Here is a 25,094-nt window from a genome sequence, read left to right as displayed (position 1 = left end):
CACTTGCTGCGAGACTCTGGGGAGATTAAAGAGAGAAGAAAGAGGAAACAAACAAGCATTACCGCATGAATTGTCATCTTTCCACCCTGTGACGGAAATAGGAAGGGTAGGGCGTGCCTGGACATTTGAACTTAAAAGCAATGTTTTACCGATCGTTAAAGCTTCGAGGAATGTATGTAAATAATGTGATAATCGTATCTAAAAGTCTCCAAATTATACGAACAATTATGCTCACATGGAGGTGACTAACACTATTTAACATCATTTTGCATTGGAAAGCAGCTACTTCCGAGAACTTAACGAGAGCAATAAAAAATATAAACCCCATAAGAATATTTGATAAGTTCACTTGAATAGTCAAAACTTTTACTTTGGCTGGGATGCCAAAATGAGTGGCAACAGATGGGAAAGATTTTTGCTGATTCAAAAAAAATATTCATAGGAAAGAATAGATCTTGCCACTTACTGGCATTACAATTTAAGTAATATAAACACCATTTAAACTTTCTTCAGAACAATATTTTCCCGTTATCTCATCATCCATTCAGAGGCACAAAGTTTTCATACGATGTCACATCTAATGCAATTATAAAAATAACATTTAAACAACTTTCCTACCTGCAGGGCCGAGTCGGTCCTATCGAGTATTGAGGCTCCTGTAAAATACGTAGAAATCGGAGCCGAACACAAATTCCATAGGCATTCTAAAAATTTAATTGAACTGGAAACATAATGCCACCAAAGTTGATAAGAGCATATAAATCCTTAACCTTGCAACAAACAAAAAAAGCATACCGGCCATGTTCTACATACATGAGTTTTAATATCAATTACAGAAGCAGCAATTGAGGTAATAAGACAAGATCTCTTGCCAAACCAGTGACAAGATCAAAGTACAATAAAAATCTTACGGTGGCTGCACCTTCCAAGGGACATGGAGCCAGAGGGAAATTGGAGATGGTCAAATATAACGAGACCATATCAGGCCAGGGAACAGACGTTTTGAAACAGTTGAATCTCGCACATTTCTAGATTAGCTCCAAATTATACCCACGACACCTGTCAATGACGTCGCCTCTCTAGACCTGGATCATCCTTTGGATATTTCTCATATCTACTACCCCTTGGTCTTGGATCATCAGCATACCTGCTCCTCTTACTATCCCTGTCTGCATCTCTTTCATGTCCCCTGCTTCTATGCTCCTCGGTAGCATAGTCTCTCTCTCCTTTTCCACCAGTATACTCTTCTCTCTTCCAGTCATCAGCATCTCTGTGTTTCCTTTTTCCTGAGTCATATTTACTTTCTTCTTTGCGTTGTCTCCCTGCTTCCTGATTATCACTGTATCTGTAATGCTCCCTTTTAGAATCACGTCTACCACTATCTTCTCTTTCTCTCCCCTCCAAATCTCCTGCCTCTCTCTTTCTCAACATTTGTTCACCTCTCTCCACGTCATTGCTATTTCTGTATTCTCTCTTCACTAAGTCATGATTTCTACCTTCTTTGTGTCTCCTCTCAGAATCCCTGAAGTCCTTGTCTCTTGACTTTGATTCATGCCAGCTGCTTTGACCATCCCTTGCATCTTTATTTCCCGCAGTTTCTTCATCTCTTTTTAACACGGGCTGACTCATTTTCTCTAATTTCCTCAAATTCTCCAAATCCTCATTGTTTATGTCATGTCTTCTTCTTCCCCCCTTCTCATCTCTAGATCGCAGCTCTTCGGCATTGGATCCATAACTGTTCCTAGAATCTTTGGGCACGACTACATTTTTTTTTTCACTCACTCTCCCATTAACCTTCTTTCGGTGACTTTGCTCAAAGCTGTCATCACTGCTATAATCAGAGCTATCTGTGCTGCCCTCACTCTCATAAGATGAAGAATCAGACACTCTTTTACCTTTCCCATGCTTTCTTACCTTCTTCTTGACATGGCTATCATCTGTATCATCAGAATCATGACCCTTCTTATAACCCTTGTTTTTCTTTGTTCGGTTCACTTGTCTTCCAACATTCCTTGCACTAGTATCAGTTTCATCTTCATCATTGGAATCATGCCTTCTCCTACTTGCTCCACTTCTCTTCGTCTTCTCGGTACCAGATTTTTTACTCCTACCCTTATCAGATTCATCATTTGAATCATATTTCCGTTTGCTTCTTCTCACATCCTTCTCATCATCACTTGAGAGATCTTTCCTGCCACTGTCAGTGTCAGAGTAGTCATCTGAATCATGTCTTTGGCTTTTCTTGTGTTTTTTTAATGATTTCGATGCACGGCCTTTGTCTTTATAACTACGCAGCTCCTTGGAATATTTGTCTCCTTTATCAGAATCTGAACCATCATCTGAGTCATGCCTCTTTGCTGCCCTCAAGGATTTTTTTTTCCTATTCTCATTGTCAGAATCAGTCTCCTCACTGACATGTTTTTCAATGCTTCTTTTGTGTTTCTTTGATGGTTTCTTACTTCTCTTGTGACTATCACTATTAGAATCATCTGCTTCATCACTTTTAGTACGTCTCCCATGTTTCTTTTTCCTTCTTGAATGTTGCTTGCTGCTATCAGTGTCGGAATCAGATTTTTCCCTTCTTCTTTTCATAACATCCTCAACCATCTTGTTGTCTTCCTTAGTTTCCTTATTTACATCTTTCATAACATTCTTTGCAGTTTTTAGATCATCTGTCATCCTTTCCTCCCTCCTACTATTCTTCTCCCCATGTCCGAGAGGATATGCATCTTTTCCCTGTTGCTTTACACTATCCTTCAAAATATCCTTCTGGTCATCCCTCAGCTTCTCACCATAGCTTTCCTCACTCTCAGAGTCAAGTGCTTTCTCTTGCTTCAGCTCTGAATTCACCCTTTCAGATGTTTCATCCTTAACTATCCCAAGAGCTGCTCGTAAAGTCTCCATTTGCTTCTCTTTCCTGGCAGCAATCTGGTGGGTCTGTGTATCAGACACCCTAGAAAGGAGCAATATTTAATGTCAGATATGAACAACTTAATAATCTTTTATAACATGATGATGTCGTAATGAATAGATTTCCTTTCATAACAATGTCAGGTGTGATGAACAGATTTCAATTAAGCTGCAAAGCTTCGAGAAGAAACAATACTCAAAGAAAACAAAATAAAGATGAGAGAGGAAAAGAGAGTAAAACATGTGGAACACAAACTCATGGTATGTGAAAATAAGCCTGTAAGACCCTGCAAAAAGTTTGTCCTAGTAACACAATAGAACCTGGACCAGGGTTTCAAATCTCGGACTCTGGCCATATACTACATACCCCAACATTAAAGATGTCTTATACCATAAAGATCAAAATGCATGAAAAAGCATGGGTTCAGTAATATGTCAACAAATTCTGAAAAGGACAATGAATTTGACCCACAGATATGATAACTTTAGCACTGCATTTAAATATTCTTAATAATTCATTAAATATAACTAGAACAATAAAAAATACAACAAATTCATGTCGAGAAGCACTTAATCCTTTGATTCGATAAATAATTTTTTTTCAATCTAAAAACTTTTCCAGAAATTTTTTTAACTAATAACACAGACATCAGATCACTATCAACTATTGATCATTCTCATCAGGGAATCTTCCCCTAGGCTTGGTTAAGAGATGCAAAAGAAGACGAAAAGTGGGATGCATATCAACAGTTAACTAACCTCATCCACAATTCATGAGAAAGTAATAATTTCTTTTTAAGAGAGGCTAATAGACAAGTTAAATGATTCACAACATACAAAATATCCTGCATAATTCAACCAAAGAGAATTTGATTCACCGGCACAAGCCTACTCTCAGTTCTATTCATGCAAGAATATAAAAAAACCAAACAGGTAAACAATATAAAAAACACAATCAGTACCTCTTTTCAATCGCTAAGCTTGTTCTTCCATCATTTTCCCCAGCTGCCGCTTCCAATGACTTCCTTGCTTCATCGAGCTTCACAGCAATCTCATCCTCCGTATATCCTTGATCTGAAAGAGTGTCTTCCAGCACAACGAGTTTCAGCTGGATCTGCCGTTTCTTATCATGCTCCAGAATCTCTTTGTTTGCCTTTTTTACACCCCCGGTACCTTGATCTGCCCCATATTCTTTTGTTTCAACCTTGGTAGATTTTGGCTTCACAAAAAACTTATTTGTCTGAATGTATCCATTTGTCCCTGACCCTCTGGGAGTCTGTAAACCAATGCCGTTGTACATCTCTCACCAAATGTTGATACCAGAATCTACAACAAAATTGAGGTCAGGTAACAGACATGGACGACACTATAGACTATGAATTTGAAAAGAAATTCCAGTACAAAGTGAAAGAAAAACATGGCAGACAGATAGACGAGCAGATTTGATGTAATATGAATCTATCAGATATAAAATTTATAAAATTCGAAGCCTTCCTAAGATGGAAATATTTGCCCGCTAAGTTTCCATATTTATCCCATACAGTAATAACCATAAATATAGAGAGTTGCATATTAAGCACCTACATGAAGAAGTTAGGTATTGTGGGATAAAACTATTCTTATGATTGCTTTTCTCTTGACCATCTGCTTCAAATCCAGATGCGTAAGCACAGTGATTAAAAAAGTAGCCAACAGAAAATGAGACTTCCAACAGATTCAAACTCACCTTCGTATCTCTCACAGAATCGAGCACCCCAATCTAGCATTTAAACTACCTTTCGAGTAAAATTATTTGAAAGAAAATAAAAGATAGGAAGTTCCCTAGGATGCTTCATAGTACAATCAAGGCGGCTTTCATTGCGGCACTAATGCTCGTCTACCTGATCTTACTCATTGCGGTATAGAGATTATCATATGCGTAGCTTCCTACGCTTAGATTTAACATGCTTATCACCAACTACAACTTAACCTAAACCAACAGAGAGAGAAAGAAGAGAAATAAAGCAAGAAGCAAGAGAGAAAGATTTTGGTTTGGCAACGATCGCAATATACGAATCCAGCAGATATAAAGCATCGGATTATATATATATATATATCTATAAACCCAATGCGTCCAACGTCACAAGATTTTGGTTAGAGTTCACTCAGGAGCCTCAACCTATCAATGGAGACACAAAAAAGAAAGAGACAAAATCGCAGCTAGGTATGAAAAGAAAAACCCTTACCTTACAGATTGTGCTTCGATGAAACGCCGACGGCCGCCTTCGTTCTATTCGTGAAAAGACTTCGACAAGAAGTAAACACGAAGGGAGGACAGAAAGAAGATAGAAGACGAAATAAGCAGAGACGGAAGCAGAGGAGCACAAGGATGAGGAAACGCCCGAGTGACGAGAATAGGGATTGCTCGCGATCGGGACAGAAGAGACTTGAGGAAGAACCCTAAAAGGATATCTTACAGATCGTGCTTCGACAAAACCCGCCGACGACCGCTTTCGTTCTTTTCGTGAAAAGACGACGGCAAGAAATGAAGACGAAGTATAGGAAAGAAGATAAGAGGACGGGAAAATCAGAGAAGAAATGCGAAACGTCGGAGAGAGGAGTAAGGGGAGATCTCGCGATCGGGCCAGAAAGAGACTCGAGGAAAGAAAGTAGAACCCTGACAGATAACAAGGATGAGTGATAAGTATAAGTGCTACACATGCCAATAGTCAGTGGGAAGACTTTCTTTCGCCGAGAGGCGCGTGAGACGCGATGCCTGAGCCGGCAACAAGTCCCGCTCTGTCTGGCGAACCAGCTTATTGAACCGTTCTTAACCGGGTTTAACCCAGTTGACGTGAGATGAAGATTGATTTCTTAACCCAAGTCAATAGTGGATACTATCACTTACAGAATTGACTTACATAATAGGATTTAGAAAACTGAGAATAAATTTTTTTTTATAGATTATTTAAATAGTCATCATCAAATAAATTTTAAGCATTTTAGGAAATAAATTCCAAATTCATATTAAAACAAAGTCTGTAGGAGTTACAGAAAATAAAAAAAATTAAAAAACCCAGACAATTATGTAATTTGGTTGTAATTTCTTTGTTTGATCGATTGCTAAAGAGAACCTTAACACACATTTCAAAAGACTTTGGAGAAAAATTTATATTTCAATTGGTAGAATATCAGTTATAGCTCACAAGGGTAGTAAGTATTCTCCTTTGCAAGTTGAATTCCCTCAACACCTCTAATTTCTGCCAACGCTTAAACCCACTTTGCCATAATGAAATGCCTCGCCGCTATTGTCAGCATTTTACACTAAGACAACACTTTCAAAGCGTTGGAATGGGGCCGAGTCAGTCACCCTTCCACTTCGGTGGCTCTTCATATACTAAACAGGGGTTGAGATATGGACTGGTTTCACCCTGTCTCTCCTTGCTGAAAGCAGACAATAGGGATTGTTGAAGCTACAGACCAACCCAATACGAACGGCCATTACTGTTGTGAATAGGCAATGAATGTGGGGAAGTGACACACCATTCATACCAAACCTACAGTTGAGGAGATTCATGTGAGTGAGTGAGTGAGAGAGAGAGAGAGAGAGAGAGAGAGAGAGAGAGTATGATGAAGCAAAAATGTTGAGAATTACCTTGCTGGAACCGCAGCATCTCCAGAAATGAACGTCCAGAGGGGACCCAGGAGGCACACATATAGGTGTTCGAAGTGGGAAAAAGATGGCAAACCTAATCAGAAGACACATAATAACATAGTTAAGACTAGCCACTTTACTAGAAAATTCTAAACAAAATATGCTCCAATGACTGCGGTGTCGGCCTTCTTTTTTTTCAACATACCAACTGAACATGTTTGGAGTTGCAGTTGCTGGTTCGATCCCAAGATGAACGTCTTTATATAGCGTTGCATCAAAGTACCCAGCAAATCCTGCAAAAATCAATAAACAGAGCCACCACCATTATCATCTGGTAGTATCAGAGTAAACAAACTGCATTAACTTCTTCAGCCAGCATTTTGATAATCCAAGCAAGATTTTGTCCAATAAAATTCATTAAAAATACTGCAAACCAAAGGTGATTATCCCCAGTAATCTCAAATCCATTTATCACACTGGTTGAAGAAACTTCAAAAGTAATTCATTCGTTAATTTGATCATCCTTTACAACAAACAGTCTCTAATTTTGTAAACCAACAAAGTTACCTATTGCAGAGATGCTTAAGACCATACCATTTACTGTACTATTATATTTCTAATACTAAAAAATGGAAATTGCTTTTTCTTTTAGCAATTATGGGAACTAGAGTTCAATGAAATTTTGAGAAAACCTTAATGCAAGGCCTGAAACTAAAACAGTATCACCAAACAAACAAAAGCATAAATCATACTTTTTGCAGTATGACCTGCTAAAGCCAACGGAGATCAATCTCCCTACTCTAGTGGGACAACAAAATCAAATGTCTCTATGAACCATTAACGGAAACCAACACTTTTGAGTCTGCTACCCAAGCAAGACAAGATCCCAGCAGATAATTTTCCCCAAAACAAGATCAGAACCAAACACACTGCTAAAGGATTCAAGTTAAATGCCATCTGAATCGTCAGAAGTTTAAAAAAGATGATATAATCGACAGTTTAGTCAGAAGCAGATTCACAAAATTCTTAAAAACGTAGCAGCCAACAATCACTGAAAAATAATTTAAAAAGACACATAAAAGATGAACATTTTCAAAACAAAGCCACCATGATCAACCTCCCAGAGGCAGGCATCTCGGTATTGCAAGACATATCGGGACCCCTAAAATGCAATACATATTGGCCAATATATAATGTGTACAGGACCAAATTGTCCTGTCTCAGACTAAAAAACTATTGAAACAATAAAAAAGCAAGACAATATATTCACCCTCCAAAACCCGAGATGTATTGCCAATACACCCACCCATCAACCTGGATGGATGGATGGATGGATGGCCATGGTTGAAAACAGTTCACCAAGTTGAACCACAATGCTCCGATTCTAATCATTCTAAAAATTGAAAATACCATTCTTTGATTATTCAAAGACCAATTGGGTAAAACAAATTGCTCAGTTGCACCAATCATCATATCTGGCTGCCTATGGTCTTTCAAATCGCTGGTTTTAGGTTTCTAAGATCCGATCAGGCTTTCACATGTAACCACAGTCACAATGCTCTCATTCTAATAATTCTAAAAATTGAAAATACCATTGTTTAATGATTCAACGTTAAAAACTCAATGACCAATTGGGTAAAACAAATCGCTCAGTCGCACCAATCCTCATTCTGGCTGCCTATGGTCTTTAAAATCGCTGGTTTAAGGTTTCTAAGATCCGATCAGGCCTTCACATGCACTTCAACTGGCTAAGACAAGATGAAAAAGAAAGTGGTTTAAATAGTTTTGCATCTTTACCATGCACAATGGCCGATCCTGTATCAGAAGGTATTTCAAACTGCAATCTCTTGTACCGCTGATTAGATTTCTTTACTGAGTAGTCCGGATGTTCAAACGTGAAAACCTAGGCATAGAATCACAAAAGAGAATTTAGATAATGGATACATGCTCCCTGCAACAACGAGTTAACATCAGACAAAAAGCAAATTCCAGCAAGTAAAAATTACTACACTCAGACTGTGATGATTATAACTAAAATCATATTGTCAGTCCCTATAACCATATTCTTCAAATTATGAGACAAGGAAAAAAAAATTAAAAGTGATTTTTTTTTAAATTAATAACAGAAACTCACAGGTTGTGTAGTGATTTTTTTTTTTTAAATTAATAACAAAAACTCACAGGTTGTGTAGGGGCAAGCCTTGCCACACTATGAAGTTTGACAACATAAGCAGTTTCAAAGTGTGCAACATCTCTATGCACCTTTACCTGTTGCAATTGGTTCACGATTCAGACACATCTTAGCAAGAAAGCTGGAACAGCATACTCTAGGACACAAAATTAAAGCTTACATCATTGTATAACTTTGATGCGGTTATTGGTTGAAGAAAGCTTGTATAACTGCGAAAGCAAACAATGAGTAAGAATTTAGTCAAAGATAGGTCCTAATAATATTTGAAATAATCAGGCATAGATGAAAAGGAAAAAAAGAAAATTATTGTTTAAGCTGGGCAGGTTACATCAGCAGGCTTAAATAGGACCCGGAGGCCAGACCAGGTTTTATAAACATTAAGACCCAGGCTGTAAATAGAGAGGTAATCCAGAGTACGCCAGTGCAGAAACATACGATGATGGAATAGAAATCCCGTCATATTTCAAGAATCTCTGCGCTCCATCAAGGCACTCAGGAGAAAGCTCATTATCACCAAAAGATCCCAGCAGCTCACTCACCTGACGTAAGATCAGCACCATTTTAGCTGAAAGAGGATAGAAATAAAGCAATGGAAATTGCATCCAGAAAGAACAACAATGATCTCCTGCAGAAGCAGCAAGTTTCATGCACCTACTGCATTACATAACAGTGCATATCAAATAAAGAAGACAGTCTTATTCTTACATCTTCCAGAATGAAAATTGTTCTCAATGTCAGAGCTAACTATTTCTCTATGCTTTACAAGACACTAATTATTTGTAATTAATCATAAGAAAGAATACTTCAAGAATTCACTTACCAGAATGTCAGCCTTCTCAGGAGCATTCCAGCAACGCATATCACTTGAAACTATGGTAACCATCTTCTCCCATCCTTCTAGTTTAATCAGGCTCTGTTTAAAAAATTCCATTAGGACCTTGTTACACACAAAATATGGATAAGTTCAACCAAAATTGTTTAAAAGAGTCCATTGAATGTGATAGGTTTTGATACTGTACATGGAGTGTCACAACTGCATTTGGATTTTTCTCCACCGCATAAACTTTCAGTTTTCTACCCGTTTCTTCTGCTGCCTGCATTATTTTATATAATGTTTGCAATTTAAATTTGAAGAAATACAAAAAAAAAACTTTTACACGAACTTGTTCTTAGTATTCTCATAGTAAAGCACATAAGCTGAATATTTGCAGGGTGAGCGAATGAACCTGTAATGAAGCCCTTACAAGAGGCCCCCGCCCAGCTCCCACAACCATCAGGACCTTTAAATACACAAAGCGAGGTCAATTTATATTGGTATTAAGTTATTGCAAGAACTCTTTCGGTAAGGACCTAGATCATGCTTCAGATCAAAACTATGAAGGAAAAATTTAAAAACACTAATTAATCTATCTGCAACAATGATTAAAAACTCCAACATTTTCACTCACAGTTGTTACTGTTGATGCCTTCTCATCAGGTACTCTATCAAGCAAAGCCTTGTGTACTGCCCTTTGATACTGCAAAAGTTGAGGAAAATGTTGGAAAACAAAGTTTTGAAAAATGGAGACAGCTCAGAATAGTAGCATCAGAAATCTTTGACGGAAGAAATAAATGCCAGTATGTCCTTTTTCCATAAAAATGGAAAGACCATCTTCCTGTGTACAATATATAGAGCAATACAAAATAAGCAAGTTATATATCAAGAACTACATTAATATCCAGTAAGTGCAAAGCAGAAATATGTTAAATAGAGAAATAGCATCAGGTTCATACTTTAACCCCTTTTCATATAACTAATTATGTAAAACAAGTTTAGAGGCAAAAAGAACCTGACCACGGGGATAATTAGCATATATACAGGGTTCCCACTCTGACAACCACTATGAGAGAAATTAATTACGTAAAGGCTGTGAGTGGGTTCTACAGACACAACGACTGTAATCATGCTTGAAAGGATGTACAGGATCTTTGCTGCAATAAGAAAGTAACATTTTTTTAATGAAAAAGGGACAATCAGAAAATAATAATAATAATAATGATGATGATGATGATGTACAGGATCTTTGGATGCCCAGGTCCTGAGGATTATGGTGGGGTTATTCATTCTGGTGATGGCAACCTCCACTCGTTTGTTGGCCCCTTTGGCATATCAAAGGAGACGGGTTGACCATTTTCCGTGATCGTTTCTTTAGTCCCCTCAACATCGAGGGGGACTCCAAGGTGATCAATGACCGGGGTGCTAAATCCAAAACTCCCCCGTGGAGGCACTGGGATGATTTCTTTGATATATGTACTATTGCCTCTTCCCTTAACTATACTTAGGCGCATGTGCCCAGATAAGCCAACCACCTTGCAGATTCTAAAGCTAGACGAGGCACATCCCTCAAAAACCTTGATGTGTTGGGACTCCCCCTCTCTTAGGTTGTATCTTCTTTTCGTTTGCTTGTCTTAATAAGTTTACATTTTTCATCAATATATATATATATATATATATATATATAAAGTAATTATACATATAATTTGTGAAACTAAGCCAACTCTATAATCATCTGGTTGAGTTGCATTGGAACTAAGTCAGTTCTGAGGATTTATACATCCATTGGTCCTTTTGCTGATTTGAAACAGTAAACCAAATCTAGTTACAACCCAAAAGAAACCATATAACTGAAAAAAGAATAAACAAATCCCTTCCATCCAGGTCTCTTTCACTCTTTTATTGTTTCTGCTTTTTTATTGGCCAATTTCTCTTATGAGCATTTGCTCAACTTGTCAGGCAGCAATCCATCACCAATGTGGCAGTTGTTATCAACAAAAAATGGGTCAAAACCTCAGTTTCACTATAAATGCCTTCAAGTTTGACCCTTGCAGTAACACCAATGTGGCAGTTGTTATTAACAAAAAAATGGGCTTGTTGAATTCTAGGGTTTAATCCAGAGATAACTTGGCTTGAGAAGAAAAAGAAGAAAAAAAGATAGAAGAGAAGAAGAGAAGGAGAGAGTAAGGGCACGAGTTTGAGGAGATATGCTTAGGGTTAGGAGAAAACTCATTAATGAGCTTCTCCCCCTCTTTCTTATTTATATAGGTGGACCTAATACATAAGAATAAAAAAAACACTTAAACTAACAACTAACTACAGCTTATGCCACTCACTCTCATTATTACATAAAATACCACTCAAACTTCTTCAACATGGTCAATATCTCATTTTCACTAGAAATGCCTTCAAGTTTGAACCGTGCAGTAAAACTTATTCCAGCATTGAATAGAACAAATCTTGCAAGTACTAATTTCATCACATTGTCATTCAGAAAGTTCTTTTTTAGCAAATGCCATTATTCCATCACTGAATAGAACAAATCTTGCAAGTACTAATTTCATCACATAGTCATCTGGAAAGTTTATTTTTAGCAAACGGCATGAAAGATTTCACTAAGAGAAATCTTCATGAAGATTTCATTGCATACCGGTGCAGAAATTAACATCTAATACCCCTAGGAGGACAGGACCATTCCAGGAACCAATATAATTATTTACCTGGCTATATTTCACTGTATCTTTTTCGAACGTCTCATAAGTTTGAGCCTCCAGATTATCCATGAGAGGCTGTAGTTGAATGAGACATGTTATTGCATAGGTGGTCAAATCTAAACAGAAATTAATAAATTTAAAGGCCACAAGCTCAAAGTATTGGGTTTACCTGCAAGGGAGATTGTAGGAAGTCCCTGTATCCAAGCTGGCATAAGAGTTGAAAATCAGGTGTAAACAACATAACAATACAATCATGAATTACTTGCTCATCAATTTGAAATAAAAGAAGAATACCTCAAAACGCTCTTGCTCAGGAAGTGAATCCATTTTCTGATAGAGAAAAGCAACATAGTCCAAGTAGCACCTTAATGGATGTCTAGGCATAACTATTTACAAAGACCAAAAAAAGAGTAAGCCATGCATCAGGTGGCATTGTAATACAGATTATGGAAAGAAGAAGCTCAGAAGCAAGCATCCAGTTTGTACCATCAAAAGAAATTTCAATTTAATAAGGCCCATAATGATTTGGGAATCTGAAAAAAACCACATTCACTGGGTACAGACACAAGCAAATCCAGAAGGGAATATTAATCACATAATCATATGAGACAGAGTATAAACTATTTCAAGCTTACACAATGATGAACTCTATATCTCCAGTTGCCCAATTACCTCAGACATGCATAAAGCAAATAACAGATTGGTTTTTTGTACCTTCATTTGAATTATCATCATGCTTTGTGAATGTGCTTCCTAGAGAGTCCTTGTGCACCAACTTTCCAGAAATAACAATCTGCCAAAGAAAAGGATATCATTTACAGAGTCAGTAAGATGCTCTATAAGCTTCAGAAAGATTATCTGCAATGAGGAATTAGACAAATATCTGTCAAACTTTGGGCAGAAAACTACTAACTTTAACTGGAAGCCATCTAAAATGCAGTCACCACCAAAGAAGCAAAAAATCTACCCTAACAACATGATTTGGTCATAAAAATTAAGCAAGTTAACACCAAGTCCTAAGTGGCTGCATGTGGGGAATGATAACACCAAGTTTTGTCACTCCATTGCTTCTGCTCATAGGAGGAAAAATTCCTTTGCCTCAGGGTTAATGGAGTTGTCCTCAGATCATAGTCTTATAGCTAACTCTTTGGTTAATTATTTTGCAGTGTTATATACAGATGACATGCCAGACAGATCGCTTCCCTCCATCCTCACGTTTCATTCTGTCTTGTCCGCAGAGGCAAGTGAACTTGAGCTTCCATTCACAAAGGAAGAAGTGGAAGCAGCTGTCTTGTCAATGCCAAGTGATAAGGCTCCAGGGCTTGCTGGTTTTGGTTCTTATTTTTACAAAAAAAAATGTTGGCCTTTTTTGAAAAATGACATTTTATTTCTTTATGATGAATTTTTTCCCATGGGATGAGAGCTAAAGCAATGGGGGCTTCCCTCATTGCACTTATCCCCAAAAAATCAGATGTAGAACACCCTAAAGATTTCCGACCAATAAGTCTCTTACCTAGTGCTTATAAATTAGTTGCTCGGGTTCTTGCAAACAAGCTTAGGAAGGTCACCATTCTATCATTAGTTTTAGTTAGAGTGCTTTTGTTAAAGGTCGTCAGTTTTGGATTCGGTTTCATGGCCCATGAACTTTTGCAATCTTTTCATCGGTCCGGTGGTCATGGGTGCTTCTAAAGCTAGACAAAGAAAAGGCTTTTGATAGAGTTAGATGGATTTTGCTTGATCAGGTAATGAGCAAAATGGAGTTAGATGGATTTCAAGCTGCCCAATCTCATGGTTGGTTATGTCCATTTCCCAACACATTTGTCATTTTGCTTCTCCTCCCAGTCAATTTGCTGGTGACAATTTGTTTGTGATAGTCCCCCAAATATGTAATTCAGCTCTTTGTAGCTCTTTAATATAGTCAGCAATATTTCAAAAAAAAAAAAAAACTGCTGGTGACAATTTATGCTTCTGCAAGGGCAGTGTTGATCAAGTTCTCATAATTAAAGTTCTCTTGTCCATTGATGAATTAATATCGCATGGCAGAAAGTTAATTCGGTAAAATCAGTCCTCATCAAGGTTGGTCTTTTAGAATATTTGAAAAACTCTTTGGGTCATACTTGGGGTGTCCAGTGTCCACATTAACCATATGCTTCAGTTTTTACAAAGATCCTTTGCTTGTGGTCAGATTTATGGAAAGCTTATTTTGCAGTTACTGTTCGCACTATTTGGAAGGACAGGAATAATAGGATTTTTAATAGTCAACGGCATTCTTTAGGAGGGGTGATAGAGGATTATTCGTTATACACATTTTTGGGTTAGTAAGATTTCAGGCCTTCAATGTCTTTCAAGCTCTGTTTCTCAAATTGCATTTGCATAAAACAGCTGCTTCCTCTTAACTCCCAGATCCCTACAAATGTGCCTAGATCTCCCCCTCTTAAAGGTAGACTAAAAGCTTAACTTTGATGGGATTTCAAGCGGTGACCCAGGTCCCACTGGAAGCAGAGGTGTGGTTAGGAATTGTTATGGACTTGTTCTCTGTGTGTACTCTATGCCTTTGGGTAGTTGTAATTCGACTGAGGCTGAGCTCCGTGACCTTCTTTGGTTGTGCGGATTTTCTCTTAGAAAATTTTGGTTCCTCATTATTGAAGGTGATTCGACAGTGATAATTTCCTGGTCCCCCCCATTTCAGGCTCTTACATGATGAGATCTTTCAGCATATTCAACATCTTGACATTCAGTGGATTCATCATGTGAGTAGCACTAAGATTATGGCTGATTTCTCAGCGAGTATGCAATTGATTTTTATGATGCTTTAGTGGCAGATTCATTTCCTTTTGATGTTCATTAGCTTGTTTCCTATCATTTCATGTGTAGCTTAGCAGCCTGTTCCACTTCCTTATATCCTTCCTCTTTTAATGAAATTCCTTATACCCATCAAATAAGGGCACACGACATCTTTGCTGAGCTGAGTCAAAGACCCTTATCATTCTAATCAAGCCTTTCTCCAATTGCACCTATGAACTTTCAGGACCTTTTCCTTCACATTTTAAGGGTTATCTAGAAGTATCATAAATAGCTAAATAAAAAAAGGACTACTGATTTTATACCGCCATTTAAGACTATTTACAAGCAACAAAAGAGAACTTCAAATTAAAAATTACTATATAAAATATCAGAAGAAGCAGATCGAACATACCTGCACAGAATGATTGAAAAAGCCTGTCATTAACTTTTGATGTCGTTTAGATAAACAAGGATACCCTCTTGCATTTGTTAGGAAGGACTGTAACGTCAGTATTCAACCCATAAAAAACATTAAATGTTTTCTGCATTTTGAATCTCAATCAAAATCACTTTAAAACAGAAGCATGTAACTCTCCAAACACTAACATCAGTGTGGATGATGGCTGCCCTGACCGGCTCCCCAAACCAACGACCAAGTGAAGTCAGAGATGGCAAAGAACTCCTGACAAATGAGTAATTGCCATCAGTCTCAACATTGACCATAATAATTTCTTAAGCATAATAAAAAAAGTTGCACTCAATAGGTCATCACTATTCTCCCGACTATAATTTTATCGTTCCCCATGTATAGTCAGAGCAGAAGATAGATTATGGGTACGGTAGAATATAGAGCAAAGTCACCTCCCCATGTCTTTGGATCAGCCCTAGAGCGAAGAAAGATTATGGTACGGTAGAAGTTAATAGGTTGATAAAAAGAGTAGTTTTATCTCTTTACTGAAGGCAGAGTTTATTTAGTTTAAACTAAAGTTATAAAAACCGACACAGTCATTGACCTACTGAGATGACTGAGTATGGTTCAACCAGTTTTAACCACCAGTTGAACCAGATAATTCCATAATGATGTCACATGTTTTTAATAAATATAAAATATTTTAAAAAAATCGGTATGGGTGGAGCGCTGGCCATCTCCCCTTCTACTGCTAGTGGGGGAAGGACCACAGCTCACCCCCGCCCGTGCAGAACTTCCATATGGCAGAGGTGAGGGCAGTGGTGCTTCTCCCTGCTGGTGAGTGGCAAGGCTCTACCTGCTGCCCCACTGGTGCACAAATGAGTATGTGTGGCAACGAGCCGAGCCAAGCTCAAACTCTAGGAAACTCAGGTCAGGTTCACCAAACTTTTCTTTTTCCAAACTAAGCCCGGGTAGGCCGATTTTTTCTTTCTCTGGGCTTTGTGGTTACATGACCCAAACAGGGGCATAGATCCAGTTGAGTTCAGTACAACCAGTCGGTCCAGTCCAGCTTTTATAACACTGGTTTAAACTAAGAAGTATTCCTGTTCTTTTAATACAACTGAAGTCAAGTGCTGATCAAACAAGAAAGTAGGGTTGACTGGCAGTGCAGTACAAACTCTAGTCATCTTCGTCTCTCCATTTGTCATCTAATCTCTTCTTTATTGGTCTTTACAGATTTTACAAGTTCTTTTTTTTTTTACATTGATTGCATACACAAGCCAATACACCCCAGAACCACTATGAGACTTGAACCCCTAACATTATCCCAATCTACCACATTTTTCATGTCTAAAGAAGAATTGTTTTCATGTTCGTGTTTAGGTGACCATATGGATAAATATTTACCAGATGATGCGGTAATTTGATGTACCCTAAATTAACAATAATTAGTCTCAATCCAAATAATTCAAGATGACCACTCGTTACAAAATTATCCCAAAAGCAATAAAATGAATAGAAACATCCAAAGCGTTATAGTGCTCACAATACATCAAGGGCCACTGCTAACTGACTGGAATGTTCACAGAGCAGACGAAATGAATTCCACCATTCCCATGTATCAATTGTATGCCCTCCACCCTATAGGATCAGGAATATAGATTGAAATGGGCAAGCCAGTTTTATGTTGGTGTCCTCAGAATACAGTAAATACAGGCAAAGAATGGTAGACTTTCTAAAAAATTGACAATCTCACTTACAGAATCATCATCCATAAGTTCCGACTTCTCCAATGGGATCCTAAGCCACAACTTTTACATCAAGTAAATGATAAGCATAAGAAGTGAAAACCAGAAAACACGTAAGCAATCCATTTTAATAAGAAGCACAATAACTCACCTGCATATTGTTTAGACCTTGCAAAATTTGATTCACACATCTTGCATAATTACCACAAGATTCTCCTCGAGGAGAAGGAAGAAGACATGCCTAGCGTAGCCATATAAAAAAAAAATAAATGCTCAGGCACGTCTCACAAAACTGCTCCTTGTCAATGCAGAACTACAAGTAGAGAGTGCGAGGGGGACCAAGAAGAAAAGCTAAAATGTTACAAAATATAGACACGGAAAGTGAATGACTACTCCCACAAACAGTAGAGAATAATAGCCAGAGAAACAGTGACTTGGGTCTTTGGCGGAATGGTCACATGGGGGGGTTTCACTGTAAGGCCTTGGGTTCAAGCCCACCTAGGGTTAAGGTGTGTATGTGTGTGTGTATATTCATCATTCAAAAAAAAAAAAACAAAAAAAGCGAGAAAAACACATAATATGACACGAAAATGAAAGACAGTGAGAGACCATGCCTACATGCCTTGTCTTGAAAATTCATTCAGAAGCTAAGTAGCATTGTAAAAATGCAACATAGTTTGAAGTTCTTTGCCAAACAGGTCAATGGAGTCCAAGAAATAATATTCAGTATAACCAAAATCATTAGCAGCATCAAGGATTAGAAACCAACCTGCAAGGAAAGATGAGATGCCCATGCTATTTGTTGTTTCAGAGCAATTTCAGAATTCGTACGAACATTTTCATCCTCTGAATCCAAGTCAATCCATGTGCTAATTTTTCCTGGATAAATGATCAAATTCCATTATAAAGACAATCACCAATACATAGCCTTAGCAAAAAAAACTTGTTAAGAATTGTATATATTCTAAATTCAAGAATTACTTGCTAAATAACAATCACGACAAACTTTAGTCATCTATTTCATCAAATTAAATCATGGGTTCAAAGTGGCTATAACAATTTGTTTCAAGCCAGCTTCAGATCCAACCCAAAATGACAACCAATGTTAAAAGGTCTCTTCCAAAGTAATAGGCACAGAATATTTCTAATCCTGGATTCATGTGGGACTAGCTCCACACATGTGGGCCCTCTTTATGACTCCTACACATGGATAATTATGATTGGGGGCCAATGAATAGGTACCTACTCTAATACGGTGTTAGTTGAGTCCACGTCTAGCCTGAAATGAGTAACCAAAGTTAAGGGGTCTTTTCCTAAGTAACAAGCGCAAGATCTTCCCCAATAACAAATCTATGTGGAACTATTCTTAAGATGATTAAAACTCTTTTTTACATAAAACAATTAAAATCATCGCTAATTTTAACAAGTAGATTACGAGGCAGCATAGTAAGAAATATTAACTGACCAAATAATGGCAAAAAAAAGTGGGTCAAATATTAAGACAGTTATATTCAGTTTCTTCCTAGCACCACTACAAATTCAGAATTTCAGAGATTCCAAAAAAGAGAGAAACGCAATAGCAGCAAGGACCTGCTACCTCCCTTCAATACATGCAGATTAGACTTCCAATACTCATAACCGACGGTTACTTTCCCCCATGGAGATGGGAAAAGTAAACTCTCGCATAGTTGAAGTAATACTCTAGACAAATTGCAAAACATGCAAATGTAAAATCAAAGAAATTACACAAGTTTACCATCTCTTTCCATCAGCTTACTTAAATTAAGATGTCAAGTAAAAAATATGCACTTGACAAGCAGACCCAGTAATTGATACATAAATAGCACTGAGTGAACAGACAATATAGCCTCCATACAGAAGCCTTTTTTTTCCGAATAAAAGGAAAACTTTCACTTCCTCTTTGTGTTCACTACGAAATAGGTGTAACATTTTTCTTTTAATGGTCAAGACTTTAATAAATAAAAAGTGAACAAATATAACAAGAGGGAAAGAAAACCCCAAGAGGGAAAGGGAACAAAAAGAAAAGCCTGAAGAAGCAGACTATGTCCTACGACAAAATAATGTCAGTCAAGCTCCTTCCTTAGTCAAGGATTCCACCATTCCGTAAGCAGACATTAAAAAATAACAAATGATGTCAAGCAAATTCTTCGTTCCTGACTACGTAATTTTTTATAAAAACATGAGAAATTCATTAAAGAGAGAAGGAATGTGCAAAGGGGGGAGTCTCTCATACCAGCAAACTCCTTTTGCATATGGAGCCATGAGAATACATGTCCAATGATGCAGCTGCAGACATCGTCATCAGTTCTGAATTTGTAGTTGAAACATCTATTGTTTCTCTTATTCCAACTGCCCCATGGGGATATGCGCCATGCAGGCCAAAAGAATGATTTTTTCCCTACTTTGGAATGTGAGTGCCAAGAATCATCTGGCAAGCACCAAGGAGATCATAGGAAAGCAGAGTTGGAGGTCAAATTGACTGAGCAGGTTAATCCATACTCTCCAAGTATAGGAGCAATGGAGCAAGAGATGAAGAATGATTTCCTCAACATCGTTGCAAAGAGGACATAGTGCACAGGGGTGAGATTACTCCTTTTCATTAGATTATCCACCATTAGAATCTTGTTGGGAAGAGGGCACCAAAGGAAGAATCGGACTTTTAGTGGGCTAGAAAGATGCCAAGAAGTAGAAACTCCATGTGATTTAGAGTTTTTGGTCCAATCATTAATGAAGTTGTAAGCTGAGGAAACCGAGAAAATGCCATTGTCATCATACCTCCAAACGATTTTGTTTTGAGTGTGGTCGTGGATTATTGTCAATTGAAGATCACCTAAGAGGTTGGAGACCAGCTGAGCCTCAATGTCATATAATCCAAATCAGAACTAAAAGTTCCAGCAAGCATTGGGGCACAAGTTTCAGCAACAATGGTAGTTTGGCATGTGTTTGTTCTCTTCAAGGCGTCATAGCTGTCACACAAGGGAACATTGTCATTCCACCAATCAGTCCAGAATCAAAGCTTTGTTCCATCACCACTATAGAACCAAATTCCATTCCCAAAGGTTGGAAGAAGGGTTAGAGATTTGGGCGGCGTCCCTCAACAATCCACCAAGGCTCTGTCCACCCCAGCTTGGCAACGATCATGGGTCTCCAAATTGTCTTTGGAGAAGAATTGAACTTCCACAACCACTTAAGGAAGAGAGCTCTATCCATATATCTTTTTTTAATAGAATGTGATAATATTATAAAAGAAAATGAGAGAGAAAATACAACCTAGAAGGTGGAGCCACCCTCCACAATATGGGTTTGGAGGGAAGATCCCCGTTTAGCATGTAAGTCCGCAAGGTGATTGGCGGATCGGGTGCATGCACCCAAATACAATTGAGGGAGGAGGAGATGCTACGAATATCTAGGAAGACTTCCCAATGTCGGCCCCTTTGATGATAAGGCCTTGAAGCAATCTGACAAGTTCTACGGAGTTGGAATAGAATATACCCAAAGGACTGGTGAAGGAGAAGTGGAGGTTATTGTTGTCATCATGAATTACTCCGCCAAAACTCGCGGGCCCAACACAATCAAAGGCGCCGCCATCAAAGTTCAACTTGAGGTGACCAAGAGGAGGAGACCAGACAAACATGTTTGGAGGACGCGAGGGTCCTGCCATAGTTGCAACCAAGGGCCAATTCCCCCTGGAAATTAGAGTTGCTAAGGTGGAGGGATTTTTTTCTTCACAAGGAGCCAGGTGGAGACCTGGCCGGCAATGTGCTCAACAAGCACAGAGACAGTGGAAGATTTGAACTGGAATTTACTTTTGTTTCTCTCCTTCCAAAGTGCCCAGGGAATGTGACCTACACAACTGGAGATTAACATTTTGCCGAGCTTAGGGAGTCGAGAGCTAGTGATGGATTGGATCATGGATGGAAGATTAATGGGAACACAAAATTGCATGCCGATTCTATTTAGAAGGTTGGCCTAGATACATTGAGCAAAGTGGCAGTGAAGTAAGATGTGAGTGGCAGATTCCAGAGTGCTTTGGCAGAAGAAGCAAGTCGTCTCAGAGACATGGATCCTACGTCTAATTAAAGCATCGCATGAGGACTTTGTTTCTGCAAGCGCACCAAATGAAGAATTTAGCTCAAGGGGGGCAAGGAGATACCAGGCCAGCGCAGTTGGGTGGCGAGGCTGAGTGGTGCTAAGGCCTTGAATGTGATTATAGGCAGAACCAACAATGAAGGAGCCTTTGCAGCAAGGGGTCCAGTTAAGAGTGTCTAGAATATGGTTTCCGATTTTGACATTTGCGAGACTCAAGAGGAGGTTTGAAGCCACCAAGGCTTCATTATCGATGAGGACTCTACAAAGTTGAAAAATTCATTTACCAGGGCTCTGCCAGATTTCAACGATTGAGGCTGAAGGAAAGTTGGAGAGGCTCGAAATGGAGTCGAAGGTTTTGGTCAACAGTTTATCACCCAACCACCAAACCGTCCAGAATTTGGTCTGAAGCCCATTTCCAGGGAAGCACTTAACAACATCTAAGAATTTGGGAAGGAGGAGGGAGATTTTCCTCCAAATTGGTGATAGCTTATAGCGATGGCCTCCTTCCAGCCACCAGCCATCCAACTTGCTAGCTTTGGCAGCGACCAAGGCTTTCCAAACCAACGCAAGATGGGTATTGAAGCGCCAAATCCATTTGAAAAAGTATGCAGAATTGGTGCTAGTGATGTTTCTGATACCAAGCCCACCAAGAAACAAAGGCTGGCAAACATCTGACCATTTCACAAGGTGATATTTCCTTTCACCATTGGGTCCTCCCCAAAGGAAACGATGTTTGAAGAATTCCTTTCAACAAATACTTTTTCTAATAAGAGCTTTATCATCCTTTTTCCATATAAAAATAGGAGAAGGGGAGAATCTAGGGAAATTTCAACATCAGCACATTCTAAAAAAAGGAATGATCATTGCATTTTCAAGGGATTAGAGAGTAGTTAACCTTTTTTATAAACAATCATTGACACTCAATCAGTCATTGATTAATAGCTTCAGTTGCAAAGCTTCAGAAACACAACACTCATCCTATATGACAAAAACTAAAAGAATGGCAATAACATGGAGTTAATTTCCACAACACCATGTTTTCTTTTACACCATTTTTTTACCCCAGGAACAAGAATGCCCCACATAAGCGCAACCTCAACGACTGTATCATACTAGAAAATTTTAAAAAAAAAAAACATATAGAACATAACAACAATGATGTTCAATTGCCATGAATTATCTACTACAAGAACCACATACCTACAACATGACTACTCCACTGTGAGGGGCTTAAAACTAAATCAGATGCTGCAACTGGGAGGACACTAGATCCATCTACTTCATCCCTGGCCAAGCTAGGCCTATAATTGGGGTCAATCTGCACCATCAAGTATAACAACAAAAGTCCATCATAAACAAAACTGTGAACAAGAATTACTAAAAAGGTAAATCAATTCATGGATTCCTTCTGCACACACACAACCAATGATCTCACACTAAAAACACCCCCATTTATTGTGCCAAAGGGTTGAGAATTGATATTTACACATGAAAATGTTAAAAGAATAATCCCACATGGATTAGTGAGAACAAATATGTTGAGTTTATTAGTTGGAAAAGAGGTTTCCTAACATGGTTAGTCATTTTGGGATGGGCCTTGGACTCAACTTCACATGGTATCAGAGCAGGTACTCATATGTGGGCTTCCACCCAAATTATCCACATGTAAGTGCCCAAAGGGCGTACACATGAGGGGGAGTGTTAAAGAATAACCCCACATGGATTAGTGAGAACAAATATGTTTGAGTCTATTAGTTGGGAAAGAGGTTTCCTAAGATGACTAGTCATTTTGGGATAGACCTTTGACCCAACTTCACAGAAAAAAATATTCGTTGTATATATATTTTAAATTTCCCATCCTCAATATGATGTGAATAACCATTTGCTAAAAATTAATGACGGAGATGAGTTTAAGCTTCTAGAACAAGTACATTCAACCTTGCAAATGTTTGCACCCCCAAAGCAAACAACCTTTTTCCTAGGAGATCTACATAATTTATAACTTGACATGTAGATAAATACCAAAATGGAGAAACCAGAACATTGCTCCAAAGTGGCTGATCCAGTTTAATTTAGGTGAGCCTACTGACCATACACATAAAAACAGCCATGAAGCTGTGATGTGCCTGGCTAATTAGCCACCGAGTAAATCCAAATAATAACTCGAGGGTCAGTATAACCATGCAATTCTCTGGCATTAGAAGGAGACAAAGAACCTTTATGATGTGCCCAATAAATTCCAGAACAGGTTCCCAGCCGAGTTGGGAATAAGCTGATAACAAGCTGAAATGAACATATTCATGATGGTATCATTTATAACCCTTAGCTTGAGAAAAATTTAATTTCGAGCTTCATAGTTAATTTGAATGTAATTTCTCCCAAAAGTAGTTAATTTGGATGTAGGTGATTGCATTTTAGACAAAATGCAAAAACATTTTCTCTACAAGATAAAACCACCAGGTATTATAGGTGAACCTACTGACCATTCACTCAAAGTGACAACCAATTGGCTAATGAGTGATTGGCTAATTGGCCACCAGATAAAGATATGTTTTAAAATATGCTAACTTGCAAGAAAAAAAGGGAGATGTCAAAGCCCTTATGAGCAAACTGACTTATTGGAAAGAATGTGGAAGCAGTCCGAGGTATAACCAAAATCAGATAGAATAGAAGAATGAATAAAAGATCATAAAAAAATGCAATATTTCAAAATGGATGACAGTGAGAAAATAATGACCACTCGACCGTGACAAAAGGAAACTCAGCATTGTTAGACTTTCATCAAAGTAAATACTCTCCAATTTACAAAACGCAACTAACCCGGTGGTGACCCCTAAAATAAACAATGCAGTTAAAGGGGAGCCATCTACTTTTGATAGCCTCCAGAAAAAAAGATAGAAAACACATGTAGATGATACTGATTCAACTCACCAACGGAGCCACAACAAAGTCGAAGCCGCCAGAGAGGCTGAAAGCCAACACTTGGGGCATGTCATTATCAAAATCGGTCTCAACTCCACAGTAACGAGAGTCACTTTTATCACCCGACCTTTGTCCAAGAGGCATCTTCGAAACCAAAAACTTTCAGAAAATTTCTTGTACTACCGGACAACAAAACCAAATGAGTTCCAAGAAGCAATCAAACGACAACAAGGTTAAGGATTCCCCGAGAGATCACCCAATGTCCTAAACCGTTTTCAAAGACAACCGCATTGTGAGTGTTCACAAAAACTGCTACTTGAAGCAGTAACAATAAATGAATGGAACTTTGGGTGCCGCCTCTCAGCCATAGCTGTAGCAAGAATATTTGGACGCACGGTTGCTGAAAAGAGGGAGACGGAATTCTGGAATGGAAGATTTATTACAGGCAGGTTTTTCGAAGTGTCGGCGCCTAACGTAGTCTAGCACAATAAGAGCGCCTGAACTGAAGGGTTTTGGTAGGGTTTTTCGTCCAACGTAAGAGTTATCGGGAGCTTTTTAAACTAGAAATGTCTACGTTTCAGTTTAGGGTTTTAGTTCCTTCGAATGAGAAAAAAAAAAAAAAAAAAAGCGGTTCAGCGTGAGACACGTTGTGCTGTCGGTGCCTTTTCCCAGAAATACATTTTTAGTTACGCATCTTATTGTTTTTAAATATTTTTTTATTATTAATTTCCATTTATTTTCACACCTATATGCCATTTAATTTGAGTTTGTCTTGACATTAATAAGATTATTTTGCAGTGATGGTAGAGTAGAAGAATTGGTGTATTTTTCTAGTCTCAAAGAGCACTACGAAATTCT

At 38.3% G+C, this 25,094-nt stretch overlaps 2 protein-coding genes across 2 annotated transcripts; both read right to left on the bottom strand.

The window, feature by feature from the left end:
- Positions 1–698: 698 nt before the first annotated feature.
- Positions 699–5,547, bottom strand: LOC137941016 (uncharacterized). Its single transcript, XM_068786219.1, has 3 exons — positions 5,136–5,547; positions 3,873–4,236; positions 699–2,953 (listed from the first exon to the last, which is right to left on the bottom strand). The coding sequence occupies exons 2-3, from the start codon at positions 4,208–4,210 to the stop codon at positions 1,063–1,065; spliced, it is 2,229 nt and encodes a 742-aa protein (XP_068642320.1). The 5' UTR covers positions 4,211–4,236; positions 5,136–5,547; the 3' UTR covers positions 699–1,062.
- Positions 5,548–5,970: 423 nt separating this feature from the next.
- LOC137941017 (protein arginine N-methyltransferase 5-like) lies at positions 5,971–24,772 on the bottom strand. Its single transcript, XM_068786220.1, has 23 exons — positions 24,246–24,772; positions 22,515–22,632; positions 17,974–18,083; positions 17,356–17,445; positions 17,217–17,267; positions 17,003–17,097; positions 15,654–15,729; positions 15,460–15,546; positions 12,978–13,056; positions 12,558–12,649; positions 12,433–12,468; positions 12,270–12,338; positions 10,184–10,252; positions 9,962–10,015; positions 9,755–9,829; positions 9,556–9,648; positions 9,171–9,274; positions 8,896–8,944; positions 8,726–8,812; positions 8,342–8,447; positions 6,750–6,837; positions 6,545–6,638; positions 5,971–6,446 (listed from the first exon to the last, which is right to left on the bottom strand). The coding sequence occupies exons 1-23, from the start codon at positions 24,378–24,380 to the stop codon at positions 6,363–6,365; spliced, it is 1,941 nt and encodes a 646-aa protein (XP_068642321.1). The 5' UTR covers positions 24,381–24,772; the 3' UTR covers positions 5,971–6,362.
- Positions 24,773–25,094: the final 322 nt, after the last annotated feature.

This window comes from Aristolochia californica, unplaced genomic scaffold (assembly GCF_029961685.1).
Source record: "Aristolochia californica isolate CCGP_79_NKW_82.1479 unplaced genomic scaffold, dmAriCali1.0.hap1 SCAF_9, whole genome shotgun sequence".
Classification (NCBI taxonomy): domain Eukaryota; kingdom Viridiplantae; phylum Streptophyta; class Magnoliopsida; order Piperales; family Aristolochiaceae; genus Aristolochia; species Aristolochia californica.
This window is presented reverse-complemented; position numbering and strand designations above follow the sequence as displayed.